The following is a 17364-nucleotide window of genomic DNA, read 5'->3' on the forward strand; positions in this document are numbered from 1 at the left end:
CACGTTTAGTATCTTGGCTGTAGCTATGAGGCTAATGTAGCCAACAAGGACAGAAAGTTCTAGGATGGCTGCTACTACTGTTTTAGCTATGCAACATACTTTTGTCTATATTTATTGAGCTTATTTAACAACTTAGTTTGAAGCAAGAATGTGATAATTTAGCCATTAAGTTTGCAAGATTCTAATGGATTGGGACCATCCCAATTGTTACCAATGCAAAGTTCAAAGCCAGTGTCTTTCATTGTATGGTGGCTTGTTAGTGCCAATGGCATGGGTAACTTGCATATCTGTGAAGGCACCATAAATGCTGAGGGGTACAAATGCATTGTACTATTTGCGAATCTATAAGCTGTGTGGCCACCAGTGTGGCTTAGTGTTAAGAGAGTGCAGGTGCTTGATTTGCCTGTCCTCAGTCCAAACCTGTCTCCAATTGAAAATGTATGGTGCTTTATTAAGTGCAATATACAACAATGGAGACCCTGGACTGTTAAGCAGCTGAAGTGCTATGTCAAGCAAGAATGGATAAAAATCTACTTCCACAACTACAACAATTGGTGTCCTCTGTTCCCAAAGGATTACTAAACACTTTTAAGAGAAAAGTTGATGTAACACAGCAGTAACCATCGCCCCATCCCAACCTTTTTTTTGAACATGCTGCAGGCACCAATTTTAGAATATACATAAAACGATAAAGTTAATTAGTTGAAATACAAAACATATTGTGTTTGCACTGTTTTCAGTTTTTATTACCATTTTTCACACTGTCCCAACTTTTTTGGAATTGGGTTTTGTATTAGAGAAGCACTGCAACTGAGTAGTTGGCCTTAACGTAGAAGAACAACACAGATAACATTAACAGAGATGTCCTGGGAGAGAGCCCAGCTTGCAGCAAGTGTTTAGGCTATCTGTGTATTTGTGTACATTAGACATCTCCCTGATGCTCTGTTGGTAGTGTCTGGAATTCTAACAAGGCAAAAGGCACATTATGCAAAACCAGCTGACACTGTGCACTGAGATTTGTCTCCTCCTCTGTTGAAAATGAATTCCGCTGCTGCAGTAATCCCCCTGTGTTAGAATCCATTACCTTTCTCACACATGTCTCCGCTGTAGCTGGGCAGGCACAGGCAGATGAAAGAGTCCACTTTATCAATGCAGGTGCCACCGTTCTCACACGGGTTAGACAGGCAGTCATCAACATCTGCAAGAAAACAGAAGTACATGGGGTAGCATTAGTGTCTGCCACCTAAATTCATTCATTCGTTAGTTCATACACATTAGTTCATACACTGGCCATCAAAAAAAATACCTGATAGACTTATATAATGCATTGATAAAGCCTGATATCCACAAATAATGCATTGATAATACCCGGTATACTCATATAATGCACTAAAATCCTAATACAATGCATTGATAATATTTGATTTCCTCATATAATGCATGGATAATATCTGTTATCCTCATATAATGCATTGATAATACCCAGTATACTCATATAATGCATGGATAATATCTGATATCCTCATATACTGCATTGATAATACCCAGTATACTCATATAATGCATGGATAATATCTGATATCCTCATATAATGCATTGATAATATTTGATGTCCTCATACAATGCACTGATAATACCCAATATACTCATATAATGCATGGATAATATCTGATATCCTCATATAATGCGCTTATCATGTTTGATATTTTCATATAAAGCATTGATCATACCTGATGTAGTCATTTAATACACTGATAATAACTGATATATGCATATAATGCATGGATTATACCTGATGTAGTCATTTGCACTAATAATACCTGAAATCCCAACACAATGCATTGGTAATATTTGATTTCCTTATATAATACATGGATAATATCTGATATCCTCATATACTGCATTGATAATACCCAATATACTCATATAATGCATGGATAATATCTGATATCCTCATATACTGCATTGATAATACCCAGTATACTCATATAATGCATGGATAATATCTGATATCCTCATGTAATGCATTGATAATATTTGATGTCCTCATACAATGCACTGATAATACCCAATATACTCATATAATGCATGGATAATATCTGATATCCTCATATAATGCACTTATCATGTTTGATATTTTCATATAAAGCATTGATCATACCTGATGTAGTCAGTTAATACACCGATAATAACTGATATACGCATATAATGCATGGATTATACCTGATGTAGTCATTTAATGCATTGATAATAGCTGATATCCTCATATAATGCATTGACAATACCTGAAATTGTAATTTGATGCATTGATTAATCTGTTATACTGTTGATATAATCTGTTATATAAGATGCTGATTTACTCATGTAATGTGCTGATATACTCATATAATGTGCTAAACACTCATATAATGCCTGATATACTCATATAAGATGCTGATATATGCATACAACGCCTGACATACTCATATAATGTGCTAAAGTACTCATATAATGCCTGATTTACTCATTTAATGTGCTGATATACCTACATAATGGCTAATGTATTAATATAACACAGGAATGGATGCACAGTGCTCTCACAAGAGATTTGTGAGAAAACACACAGATGAAGATGCACGCAGTGAAGAAAAAGTGTGATACCAGGTTCTTCATCTATATTGGCATTTTAGCCTTAAGATCCATTTTAATTAAACTGGTAGCTGGAGTGAACACCTGTGTTTGAGTAGGTAGATTAAACATTTCCCAGTATAGTTCCAAGGCAATTATGTTGGCAAAGGCGCTCTCTCCTGCATGAAAATGTAGCATAATAGACTTCTCTAAGCAAGTTTAAACTGTCCTAGTGTTTTGCCTGAAGACACTTTAATTATATAGCAAACTGAAGTGAATATCAACACAGGCAGCGTAGCCTTTGTAGAGCACATAATGCAGAAACAGTCATTTAGTTACACTTCACATGTTAGTGTTTCTCTGTTGTGTGTAATCATTTGTGGAGATAAGGTATAACAACTGTAAGAAAACCCCTTTTTTGTTCTAAACGTGTCATTATTAGTTGATTAAACATCCTTGGGTCATGCAGGTGGTGATGAGGGCAATAAAAAATAATTATGGCGCTGAGGAAATATTAAAGCACTGGAAATAAAATAATGCCCATTAATGGGCTCATATTTTCTCACTTTTTTGGAAAATTTGATGTGGTGTGTAATATTGTTAAAGTTCATAAATGGATCACTTTCTATGACATTTTGATGACACTTATTTACATTGTTTATTTTTTATGACATTTATTTCTCATTTTAGGACAAATCATCTTTTTCTTATTAAAAAAAAAGCATTGCAGGTCAGTGCTAAATATTTTGCCCAGTGCAGAGGTCAGTTTTAGGTAGAAACCATTCCTTTAGGTTAGACAGCAACAGCTACTGTAATAAACTGTCCCAGCAAGTACGTGTAGCAGGTCAGTCTAAAGGCAGTGTGAGGTTTTGTTTTATATCACAAATGTTGACTGTGGTGCACCAAAATGTCTTCTTTTGGGAGAAATACGAAAAAAAGTTGGATGAATGAATGAAATTAATGTTTATGTTGTAATTAAGAGCCCATCAATTCTCAATCATCCTTTAAGGCTTAATTTTCTATACAGTTTCAGACAATAAGACATTTAAAGAACTTTATGAAGAGTTTCAGTAACATGTTTTCATGTTTCACAAAGTTTTATAAACTTTTTCCACAGTCACTGAAAAGTGCAGCGACATGACAAAGAAGCAGAACTTGACTGGTCTTCTTGTATGTATGAGAAGTGCTGATTGGCTCGCAGATAGAACCTTATAGAACTATGTTAGAGCTTGACTTTGGAGATAGAACCTTCTTGTTTTCTAGATAATGAGTCCAAAAATGCACACGACTTAAAAACACCTCACATAATGTTAAGAAGTTGATACAGAATAATAATATGTGAAAACTCAATTTTGACAAAAATGTCAGACAGAACCTTATAATTCCAAGGGGACTATATAGCCACCTATTCAGCCTACAGCAGTTTAGCCCCACCCATTCATATTGAAGTTATAAGGAGTGTTTCAACCTGGACAGCTTCTTGAATGAGGCACAATATAGAGCAGCCAATCTGCTTGCTGTAAAGGATGTGTTAATTTATTTTCAATTAGAAAACCAATGAAACATGTAATTTGACCAGGGTTATTCTTTTGCATATGACTGTATTTTGCAACACAACTGTATGCCAGGCACAGCCCATTTAATCTTTAGGGATAAAGAGAGGTTGGAAAAGGGTGCAGTAAAAATGAATTATGGCTGTTTTTGGTAAATAAATCCAGGGGACCTCAGGGGAAAAACACAAAAGAAATACAGGATAAGGCCCCTTTCAGAATGTGTGACATCTTTGCAGAACTGCTCCCGTCTAAATCTGCCACATCAGCCTTCCAGCTGTGCCATTTTCCAGCTGTTGCAAGGCCAAAAAAAGAGTTGCATTATATGGACCAATGACTTGCGATTGCATTGCTAAATATTGTGATTGCAGTACATCTTGCAATATATTAAAATGCATTAGTGAATCAACAACACATCGTGCAGCAAAACCAAAGAATCTATGGTATAAATGCTTGGAAGATGTGAGTATGTTTTTGGGAAAGGCCTACAGGGTGTCATTGCTGTAATGCTGCAGTCTGGTTCATCACCATCAGTACTTCATGGCAGACGTTTATGAGCCTACTCAAGCCCGTTGGTTTATCACAGTGCTGGTCGGCAAAGTGGAAAAAAACTGGCTTCCCACAAGCTCCGGGGAGAGAGACAAATTTACAGCGTCTCTTGGACTGCTGCCAGTCACAGCCAGAGAGCAGCATGGTTTCAAATCTCTGGCAAATGGTGCTCTCATCGTTTATGGGAAATGCACAGAGAGCAATGGATTTTGCCACTAAACCTGAAAGTGATTATTCCATTGGTAGATAAGCATTCTGAAAGTGTTCTTTTAGGGTCATTCGGTTCTGAACACAAACGTTTTGCCCCTCTATCTTTCTTTCCTGAAGAACTACGCCAACTTAGTAATGACCCATCAAATGTGTGTACGGAGTAAAGAACAACGTTAGGGAATTCTAAATGCTGGGGATGTGATATTTAACTACATGTTTAAAGTCTTACATTATAAACCAAAAAATAAACAAATATCTAGAGCAATATGTAGGCTAGTAGTGAACCGTGACTCTTAAACCACGGCCCTCTGACAACCCCTTCCCACGTCTAAATAAAGCCCAGCCTAGTTTACTGTGTCCCCTCCTAAAGTACTGCAAAAGATAAGAAACGAAAAATTAAGACGATAGTTTAGCCTTAGAAATGCAATGAGCAAATAGCACAGAGAGTCAATTTTACTGTCATTTGAAATTGGTCACTCACTGAATTACTGTTGCTTGGCCCTTTCTAAATTTATAGCTAGACCACCAATCACCAACATTCTTTCCAATAGCAGAGGTGGAGAAATTCTGATAGGAAGACAAAGGGACTTCTTTATTTGCTTAGTTTTGTATTTGTTTAGATGGTAATTATCAAAATATTATCAGATAAAATTAGAACTGCTCAATTTTAAAATATTATTTTTAGAATGTCTTAGGCCCTTTTTGAGGGTGAAGAGGCCATGACGGTTCCCCATTGATGTAGGCGTACTAATCTCCCTGGCTTTTCACTCATCTTCTTCTATCTTTGACCAAGAGATGTCAGAAAAAGGAATTTTGATATAAAAGTAGCACTTAATTGGATTGATTAGAGAATGTTTTGGAACCAAGAAGAACTCTATGTGAATGGTATCCCTCAGAAGACAAGTATTATTACTGTTGCTGTATTATTCAAACGTCACTAAGTAATAACATATTTAGGTACATATTTAATTACTGAATCACATTTGAAGAACAAAGCATGTACGATTACATTTATATTTGCTTTATATTCTGCATCGACAAGTTCGAGTCTGCACTTCAGATTTTGTTCTGTTTGTTATGAAATTATACATATGCTAATGCTAACATGTTAACATTAATATAACATTTTAAATTTGAAATATAATTTTTCCATTTTTTATTAAGTTTACTAGCTTATTTTTAGAGTCTACCTTCTCACTTATTGGGATTTCTTGATGAATGTATTTTCACTGAAAGCAGTTCCATTCTGTTTAAGCCTAACCTTCACCTCCCTCCCAGTTTCATCAATGAAATGTGAAAGAGCCAAAGAGAGTACAGATTATCACTATGGGCTTATACTATACATACTAAGCCCCCCAAAGAAAATGTATCAAAGTCACTGATGACTGTAGCCTTTTTTATCAGCAACTCAATGCATGAGTCCATTTTTATTTTCACTTGATGCAAGAATTATGCCACTTGAGTGACAGAACAGGACCATAACTCTTTCTGTCTGAATGAACTCATCAGCTAATCAGGTGTGCTAAATGAGGAGGAATGTTAAAGTCTAAAGTGTTTTGGCCCCCCAAGACTGGCATCTGACACATGCACACTGGAAAACACTGCTGCAATGGTTTGTGAAAACAGAAATGTTTCACTTTGCAGGCAGTGCAGTGCCGATTCTGGTATTCAAAAAAGTTGTGCAAATTAAAACTAAACACATGCAGGGAATTCAAATATGGAATCAGAACGTGTAACATAACGTGGTTCTAATCAGAAACACTTTCTTCTAGTTTTCAAGAAGAGTTGGCGGACATCGCCCAACAATCCATGATTGACAACCTAATAACTTACCAGCTACCAGCTTCAGTGGGTGATGCACAACAGGGCAAATCAAAGTTCTGTGGCTGCTGCCACCCCAGGCCTCCCCATTAGACCCAGCATTTAAATCTTAAAGCTTATGTTTTACCAACACTACCAACATAAGCAATACCAAACTACCAAACTGCAGTGCAGCTCACAAGAAATAAAAACACTAAAGTGACTAAAGGGATGAAAACATGCTATGCTTGTGTAAGTGCTTGTCTCGCACAGGGATGGATTTAGTGATTCTGGGGCTCTAAGCAAAAGTCAGGAATGGCACTCTTAAAAAACATGGTTCTTCATGGGTAAAGACAGTGGTTTTGTATAGAAGCATAAACACTCAAAGAACCACTTTCATGCTTAAAGTGTTCTTTGCAGGGTGAAATAGTTCTTCATTTAGATGAAGAAGAATGTGCTGTATATGGTTCTGTATAGAATGTGCTGTATATGGTTCTGTATAGAATGTGCTGTATATGGTTCTGTATAGAATGTTTTTGAAAAGTGTTCTATATAGCACTAAAAAGAGTTCTTCTATTGTAATGATGTCAAGCTTGTAACAGTAGAAGAACCCTTTTTGGCGCTACATAGAACCCTTTTCAAAAAGCCATCTACAAACCATCTACAACACATTCTCCATTAATCGGATGTTGAGGCTCTGGGCACAACTGTCAAATAAATGATATCTTGGTATTGAAATCATCTTAAATCTACTCAATATATCTAATGATTTTCATTTTGAGATTGCTGTAAGAATATTATAAGATTATTTAAGCCCCTTAGAAACCCAGGCTGTTTACATACTAAGGCTTATTATTCAGTAACTACAAGGACTTCAATGCAAACTGGTTAAGCTACTCTTGGGTTATAGAAGTATACAATAAAACTTTGGGCCCACTGGCAGGCCCTGGCCATTTAAGGGGTTAACTTATTTCTAGATATTTTCTGCTTACGTGATTTCATTAAGTGAAATGGTCTCACTATATTGGCAGATCATTTGGTACAGAGTAACACAGAAGTCAAGAATTGTGAGATTACTATTCCCCAGAAGAAATAAATAATAAGTGATGCGTAACACTAGCATTATGTATGATCTGCTGAGTCATTTCTGGGAGTGCAGCAACAGATTTTTGCATTTCTCTTCTGCTCTTGGAAAACTTTACTTGATTTTCCCTCTTAACACCCAAAACATGATGCCAAAGAACCTCATTATTATAATATAGATTATGGCTTTTTCCTAACATTTCCTTCTTTTTCATGTAGTTGTGTCATCACTTAACAACATGGAATAGTCCAGTATAATGACCAGGGGACTGGGGTTGTATTGACATTACTGAAAAGAAATGATACAATTAGAAATAAGAGCTATTATTAAGAGCAATACAGTATATCTTCTTTGTATTTTCTTGGGGCCCTTGGTTCTTGGGGGTTCTTTGCTTACACGCTAGCAAGAAATAAAAACGAGGCCAAAATGGAAGATTATTTTTCACAAAACCAGATTCTTCATTAAATTCAAATGATAAGAAAAGCTCTACTCTTACTTATTTCAATGAACTACACCAATGAGGGTGAAATAAACAATTCTGACTTGCAGCATGCTTTTGCTATCACTGGTGATAACTGTGACTTCTGACGGTTAAATAGCTCCCTTACAGGGTCATTATGGCCTTTTTTCTTTTCACAGTGGACCAGTGGTATCTGAACTTCTCTTATCTTCTTGCTGAAGTAGCAGTGTGCCACATTCATCCCTCATGTTTGTGTTTTTACAAGTGCTCAGAGGTCTAGAGAAGACTTTGCCAAATTCACTGAGGCACCATTGTAAAAGGAGTCGGGTTGAGGAAGGAGGCCTTCACTGTCCATCTCAATCCACTGGGTCAGCGATTTTATATCAGGTCAACAGTGCTGTCAATTATCATCTTTTACTCGTGTGTCCTCAGAGCACCACTATCGATTAGCTCCCAAAAAAAACGCTGTTCCTGTGAAACGTTCCTCCCCATGCAGGAAGAGATTAGAGCAGCAGGTAAGATTTGCCTAATAGCACGCTCATCGCTGGAATTAGGCTGTCAGGCTATGAACAGCATAGCGAAATATTTACTGAAGCAAGCAAGGCTGTCAGGTCATATTAGAAACTGAAGACGGTGGTAATCAAATTCTGCTGGATCTCTAAGGCTGTAGATATAGTCCTGAAACAAATACAGTCTCAAAGCTGTTCTATACAAAGATTATATCCACAATTCAGTGTCTCCAGGGGGCAAAGCAGTGACCAGCTGTTTACTAAACCCCAGCCAACACTTAAAATGACCAAAAAACAGCCCAGCTGAGTTCCCCTTCACAGTAACGTCTGAGGCTGCCTCCTCTGAGGGGGAAAGGCTGATTTCAAGAGCAGACATGAATTCGTAATTGAGCCCATTTCTACCTGACTCACATTCTAACTAATTCCCCAAGCCAGGAAGCTCCGAGGATCTTTTGTAAGCACTATTGGAGCTGGATTTGTTTTACCAGGGGGAGGTCTAAAATGTCATTTGTAAAGGATTTGACTATTTCTATCTGTGAAATGGTGCCTCCCACGAGTCCTCATAAACTCACGAAAATTCAAGCCGGAGTTAGATTCAAATAGTAACTGCAAGTGGTAAAAACAAGTTGTAGCATTTCACTAGCAGGTGATATTTTTATTTAGTTTTTCATTTTATTTTTTTATTTCAGTTAGTTTCCGTTAGTTTTAGGGGTATATTTATATGTTGAGTTGTGTTTTTATTTTGTGAAAAGCAATAGTTTTGGTTTAGTTTTTTACTCTTTGGTTTAGTTTAGTTTTTTTTTTTATTGCACTCTATTCAGTATTAACAATTATACATTTAAATCTCACACAGCAGGTCAACATACATAGGATTTTAAGAAAGATTTTCTATGTAAGTCCACAGTGGGACCCAAAGTTTCCAGAATTTGTCCGTCTGGTGACGTAGATCGTAGGTCAGTTTTTCCAGGGGAAGCAGAGTTGCAGCTTGGGAAAGCCACTGCTCAATAGATGGTGAAGAGGGGCTGGCCCATTGAATTAGGATACATTTTTTTGCCAGGAATGAAAACATTAGAAACAAAAATTTGCCATCAGTATCAAAAATATGTTCTGCTCCTATTCCCAAAAGATACAGGGCAGGGGATTTCTGAAATTGTGTCTGAAGGATATTTTCTACCGTGATGTGTACTCTATCCCAGAAAATGGCAATTTTTTTACACTGCCAAAAGGCATGAAAAAACGTTCTTTTTTCAGTTTTACATTTAAAACACAAATTAGTTCTGTCTGGAAACATCTTCTGTAAGCGAACAGGTGTAAAGTATCCTATTCATGAATTTAAAGTTAAGCTCGTGAACACCAGATGAGGTACACCTGGGAAACAGACCTTTACAAATATTGCACCAGTCCTCTTCTGAGATAGGTTGGTCTAAGTCCCTTTCCCAAATTCCCCTCAGAGTGTCTGACGATGGTTTAACACTCTTTAGCAAAATGCCATGAATTAGTGAAATCAATCCTCTAGTCTGGTCCTTCTTAGCTAGCAACACTTCAAGATCGGTTAATTCCTTTCTAAATCTCCCATCCTTAATGGCTGAGGTGATCAGGTGACGAATCTGAAGATATTTGAAAAAATCTGACCTAGGTAACTCATATTCTTCTTGCAATTGTGTAAACGATTTGAGCAAACTACCAGAAAACATATAAGAAATGTTTTTGATCCCTCTGTTAAGCCAAGCTGAGAGTCCAGAGTTACTCAGCTGAGAAGGTAAATCTGGGTTGTGGGCCAGAGGGGACAGTAGTGAAAGACAATGAGGAATCTTAAGATATTTCTTAACATCTGTCCAGGCCATAAGGGTATTGTGTAAAATAAAATTCTCAGAGACACACCTCACCTTTGCAGCATCATTAATAAACGGTAAACAATCAAGAGGAATAGGGCTACATGCCCCTGTTTCCATAGAGACCCAGCGAGAATCCAACCTATTTGTACACCAGCTGATCATATGCTTTATTTGAGATGACCAATAATACAACTGCATATTAGGCACACAAGCACCACCTTCCTCCTTCGCTCTTATTAATCTAGAAAATTTAAGTCTTGGCCTTTTATTATTCCATATAAATTTTGAGAAACTTTTCTCTAGATCCTTGAAGAAAATTGTGGATAAATGGCAAGGGATTGACTGAAATAAATAGAGTAAGCGAGGGAGGATATAGTTTAGTTTTTAGTATTGTGATGAATGCTGTGATAGTAGGTTTTTGGTAAGTGTAATAAATTAGCACAGCAGCCTGAGTTCAACTCAGCTTCAGCTTTCCTTAGACAGCCAAAGACAGAACAGATCCATTTCTCTCATTCATGCATAAATAACTGAGGCACTAGACCTCTCCAATGCAAACAACTGGTTACTATTAGGGGTGGGGATATGACAAGGAAACAAAAAGACATTCTTGTGGTATACAACATGTATCAGAATATTTTCTGAGTTTTTTTCTGAGCCATTTTGAGAACCCTCCCAAACAATTATTATAGAGGCCTGGGTAAAAACTCATCATTTGTGCTCTCTCTGCTAAAAGGCCTATACTGGCTTCATAAGGCATTTGGTGCTTGGACCCCGTTGATTGCCACTTGCAATGCAATTTGTAGATGGTTCCTAAGCTCTTATAGTGGTTACAGTCTCCTGAACATCCACATGTTCTACATCACTTTCAGATAAAAATGAAGTTGTAGCTTGTCTTGGTAGCAAACATCATTGATAATTCACACATGTTAACCATTTTGCACCCACTTTATGAATGCTATTGAAAAAAGAAATTGAAATGTTCTAAAATTATTATTCACCACTCACAAAACTATTAAGACATGAACTCTAGCAACGTCAACTAAGTTAACGTTATCTAGCACTACCAGCACTTCTGAAACCTCTCAATTTACGCAACTTCTAAAAATAAAGTACTGTATTTGTGAGTTGGCCATATAAATTACCATGATCTACTGCTGGATAATTCTTCAGAATTCTTCTTGATGGCAGCAGGATCCCCCACCCCTCCCAATAAGCCATGAGTCAACAACGACTGTCAAAATTTACCAAGATTTACCAAAATTACCATGCAAAGAACAAGCTGAAAAGCTGTGTTAATAACAGCAGGTTTTGTTATAACTTTACTGTGAGTTCAGTTTGAACAGCATTGCAATCACTGAGGGAACTCTGGGTTCAGCCAATTACAGAAAGGTAGTTATTACTGTCAGACTGCAAACACTACAAAGATTACAGATTCAAACTGGATTAAAATCACAGATTTTGTCAGGGCAGGATATCTCCAGGTAAAACTAATCCATCTTAAATACAATTTTAGAAGTGCAAGCCTGGTGGATCTCTTGATTGAGTTCTACTATGTCTGTGCAAGTGGGGGGGTGCACGGTGTCAGGATTACTGCCACACAGGGAGGCCTACAGCAGCAAAGAGCCATTTACCACCTGCTACTGTCAAAACAGCTGCTGTTTAAAGAGGATATCTTAGTTATGGAGACTCAATTCAATACGATTTTTCAAGGGAAAGGATTTTCAGGAGCATTTTGGCTGTCCCTGGCGTACACATATCGTCTGTTAGGATGGCCGCTGTTATGACATGTGTAATGAATGAAACCAATTTAAATAAATCTTTTCATTAACCATGTGTAGAAGACTGCAGCATGTCTTTTGTGTTCACTGTGAAGTCTGTAATTTAAAGAGATTGACAAAAAAATCTAATTTACACAATTTTCTATTACCCCAGCCAAGACACGTTTAGCATGGCTTTTTTATTTTTGCCCTGAAGCTAACTAACATGTAATAGAAGCGTATGTATATAAATAAGCATTGTGCAAACTGTACAGTTAAATCATCACACACTGTGTCAATTTGTTAAATAATGTCAAATAGACTTGCATGTACAATAGTATACATGTATTACTTGTGCCCTTTTGTTCTGGTGTTCAATAAATGACTGTATTTCAACATAATTTTCCCCATCCAATTTAAACAGGGTAATCTTGGGTAAAGTTTGGGTAAATACTATGTAAACATTATCCTCATGGATCACAAGGTTGACATGGATTGTCCTGCCACACAGCAGGACACTATACATTTTACCATATACAATACACCCACATTTTCTCTCAGAGTCAGAGAAACTCACTAAATGCAAGCTAGCAACCAAGCAAAGCTAACCTAGTAAGCATAACTGATCTATCAAGTTAGTTTTTCTGCCTATCTGCTTGTAATCCAATTTTAGTATCAGAAAAACATTTTGTAATAGTTAATTCTGCGTATCCTGGGATAAATGATGTAAGGACACAGTCCACTGGTTGGAAAATGAAAAGGGAAAAATCCCACCCTTTAATAATCAGCTTGGTAAAGCCATAAGCCAAAAAAGCCCCCTCATTGTGGAGATATGTGCAAGCGCAACAGCCAGGGCAAGCTGAAAAACAAAATAAAGTGTTTTTGTGCATTGTTTGAGCCAAATGCTACACTGCTGTTGGCCAGATTATACCCTTTTGAAATGATTTTGGCTTTTAGTTACATATTTATAGGTCTCTCTCCATTCAAAGAGATGGAGTCTAGTCTTGTATGAGTGGAAATAACTGCCCAGGGGGCATTGCCAAAATGCAATCTTGAGTGGACAGACTTTCCTTTAAGGATCCAAAATACAGTTATTTATAGAAATGGACAAAAGTATAGGCAAAATTCATGTTTCCATATGAGACTACTTCCTAACTCGACACTGTTTGAGTCAAGTGATGATATAGACATGCAAACTGCGCAATGCTTAGGTTCTACATTAGCCTTTTAACTAAAACTACAGAAGCAAACTTCAGACACCAAACATGGGCTGATTAACTACATTTTGGGCAAAATCTGTAAATCAGACTTTTCATTAAAACTATTGCTTGCTAACTTCCTGAGGCTCTGGCGCAGAGGCTCATGGGAAAGCAGGTGTGTCTTGGGGTGCAAGTTGAGAGCACCTCTCTTTATTCGGTGCTGCCGTAACAAATCACAGCGCTGTAAAAACCTAACGAGAAAAGTTGTCACAACATTTCAAACTTTCAGAGGACCCATGACTGGCTTTCTCTGCATCATCTTCCGCTCTATACCAGGCTGTCAAGCACAAGGCTGCCTTTCCGCTCCGTGATCCACTCAAAACAGCGTGTATACGCTGACGGCTTCACCACGTGCTGTCTCTCCACTGTCAATCCGGCCAGAAGCTGGTGGGATTTTTCCGCAGGGGTATATGCGCCTGAGCGCTAGCTCATGTTCCACAATGCCTGTGGACCCCTGCCAAGCACGTCAATGAAGTACAGAGTCTGTCACTACATGGCAGACTTTCTTCCTCAGGAGAAGAACTTTATGAGATCCGAGCACACAGAGCAAGGCCCCTGAGTATATGGCCTTATAAAAGCTTTACGGGTGCTTTTACAGCGATATTGCACTTGAATTTAACAGCTCGCAAATGTAATGCATCAGGTTGTGATATGGAACGAGTACCAGCCTGGTAATAAAGTGGAACTGCTTTTGCTGCACTTTCCTGGTGGCCATGGCTGATTTAATACTGGTATAATGACAGGAGGATGAATGCTACCTCTATTCTACAAAAGCAACAGTCATTTCTCCAGTTTGGGCTCTGCTTAACCTCACATTTCCATATACAGTATAAATAACATATGATGCAATATAAAAGCATCATATGTTCAGCCTAGCACACCTTTTGAGAAGAAAGATACCAGGATAAAGTGATCCATAAACCTGTAATAATTTCTAATGCAAAAAGTGCTATGTTCAGTGCACAAGTTGAAAATTTTAAGCTCAAAGGGCCCATATCATGAGAAAAATCAAATTTTTCTCAATTTTTTGAAATAAAAGAATTTAATGTAGCATTTAACACTATTTAAGTTTCAAAAATACATTCAGTTCCATATGTGGAGACTAAACAAAAAACATCCTGTTTTGAATCCACTGTTTTTGTGATGTCATAAAAACCAACACGAGCCACCTATACAGTCTATAGCAGTTTAGCACTGCCCACGTTGAAGTTATAAAAAAGTGTTCCAGCCTGGACTGCTTTTCCAATGAGGCAAAAACCATGGAAGCCAATTAGAACACAGATCATTTGCATAATTAAGTCTTAAAGGCACAGTAACAAAACAAAAACACCCTGTTTTTATTAACCTTTAGAGAAAGGTTAGAAAAAGGTCAAGTAAAAATGAATTATGACTGTTTTTATTACATAAAACTACAAAAATGATTAACTGTTACCTCTCTGGGGTCTCAGGGCATTTTCTTGATTTTTTGCATACATTCTTAAATTTGCACTTCTTAATCTGCATATCACATAATACCCACATAATATGTATCAAAATGTTCAGAACAATCTTAGCTCTCTCAATAATGAGGCTCTTTTGACCTGGAGCACCATGTAAAGAGATAATTCAACCCTGAAAAAAAGCTGAAAAAATGAAATCCAGTTTTAGAAACTCTTAATATCGCTTGTGATGTAGCTTTACTGATATGGATGAATTATTTTGGTGCTTAGAATGAGTTTATCAAAGTCTTAGGTTCACAAAAGTAGTGGAATGTGTGAATAAAATAGTAGATAAATGTTATCCTCATCACTGCTTTCCAAAACTGCTGCAGCAACTTCAGCAGCTACGAACTTCTTACACATCACTCGTGTTTGTGTCCGAGGCGGATGAACAAAAAATGAAGTGTTTTTGACGTGATGGATAAGTGCTTAGTGATTTCCCGAGTGTCCATTGGTCAGTTAATGCAAAATACAGACAGACAAATGTATTCACCAATTACAGGCAAGAGGTAGATGACAGATGCATGAATCCACCAGCTACACACAGTGAGAGGCAGATGGCGTGTGTCTTAACTTGTCTTTATTAGCTCAGAACTCCGGATGTGAGTCACATACAATCTTGCAATCTGATGGAATCAACAGGGCAGACTCTATGGATTCAGGAACTGTTTGAACCGTGCAGTATTATTGTAAAGATATTAATAGAAACATGAGAAACATCTAATTTCACATACCGGCGCATTTGTCGGCCCCAGAAGGTTAAACATTTATTTGTTTTTCCTGCATCTTCTGCTCTAATTACTCTGCAGTAACAACACTCCTTATTGCTTCAACATGAATGGGTGGTCTAAAGTATGAAAGTCGAATAGGCGGTGGTTGTGACATTACAATGTGGTGAATTTGCTACGCAGCTTCGTTTCTATGCACGGACTGTATGGACATGGTAGTGAACAATGCGTTTTTAAGATTCTTCTTACATCAGATTCTTATTTCCAGAAAAGCAAGGTAATTGGTTTGTCCATGATATGGGCCCTTAAACTGCTTCTGGGCTCAGGCTGAGCAAATAGCCCAAGGTAAGGCCTCAGGGCTCTGAACACATGAGAACAAAGGTGGACAGTGAGAAACTGAACTGAGACTACATGACCAGAGATGACCTCAGCAGACTGCAGCTGACAGCAGCTGTTTGGTGTCTGACAGTATGGATACTGCTGTCTGTAGAAATGGATAAAAGTACAGACAAAATTCAGACCTCAAGATTGTTTTAGCTTTTGTTTTAAAACCTACTGTTTTAGCTATGCAATGTACTTTTATCCATTTTATGGATAACAGTTAGTGGTGACAAAGTTAATGTGTGATCGCGTTTATGTGATATGCTATTAACACCACTCATTTTTTTAACAAAGCTATTGCACTTTACTAGTTTTCTTAGTTTTCCTTCTAATACTCTGTAGACCCAGCTGCTTGAACTGTGCTATGACTCTGTAACTATAATCCTCTCATATAAATACAGCATTTGAATAGCAGTTTCTATTGATGACTCGCTTGATAAAACAAAGTTCATTTCCAGCTACTGCCATGGCATACTGTCACCGAGTACACTGATTCTGAAGTATCGTTCACAAGCAAAACACAGTGCTGATACTGGAAGTATCAGGAATTCCAGTAACATTAGTACTGGAGGACACCTACGCTGGACAGTGCTTGCAGGAGAATGAAGGAAAATATCAACGAGCAGCAAACTAACAAAAGCAACAGCAGAATGGAAAACTCAGATTCCCCTCAAAAAAAGAAGCTTCCATTATATATAATCTACATTAGCCTCGTAACTTGTCGACTACATAAATTAGATATTTCACCAAACTATCATTTAAAAGGAAAATCATACGCCCATATCTGCCTTGACTGACCAGTTAAATAACTGAAAATATAAGGAGAATTTAATCAGATAATTAACTTATTTGATATAAAATTCACCTCCTCAATTCTTTACACAACGTCCCCAGAAAGTAGCTGTGCATTTGTGTCATATTTAAAAACGTACAAAGTTACTTGCATATAAAATATCATTTTGTTAAATGTTTTTTGAAATGACCTAAAGATCTTCATTAAAGTTTACTGTGTGCTAGTCTGGAGCCGTATTACGTTTTATTTTAAGATCTGTCAGGTCAAGATAAGATTTTTCACAAATTTGTATTACAGAAGCAAATTTTATCTTGGTTTAGGAATCTTATCTTACAGCATCTTATCTCAAGTTAGAAAATCTTAA

At 37.3% G+C, this 17364-nt stretch overlaps 1 protein-coding gene across 1 annotated transcript in view; it reads right to left on the reverse strand.

Moving 5' to 3' along the window:
• The window catches only part of ncana (neurocan a), a 149521-nt gene that overhangs the window by 16692 nt on the left and 115465 nt on the right, over positions 1–17364 (reverse strand). Inside the window, exon 10 of the mRNA XM_036556625.1 lies at positions 1085–1198. Within this exon, the coding sequence (XP_036412518.1) occupies positions 1085–1198 (114 nt within the window). The remainder of the gene's footprint in view (positions 1–1084; positions 1199–17364) is intronic.

Source organism: Colossoma macropomum, unplaced genomic scaffold (genome assembly GCF_904425465.1).
Source record: "Colossoma macropomum unplaced genomic scaffold, Colossoma_macropomum, whole genome shotgun sequence".
NCBI lineage: Eukaryota > Metazoa > Chordata > Actinopteri > Characiformes > Serrasalmidae > Colossoma > Colossoma macropomum.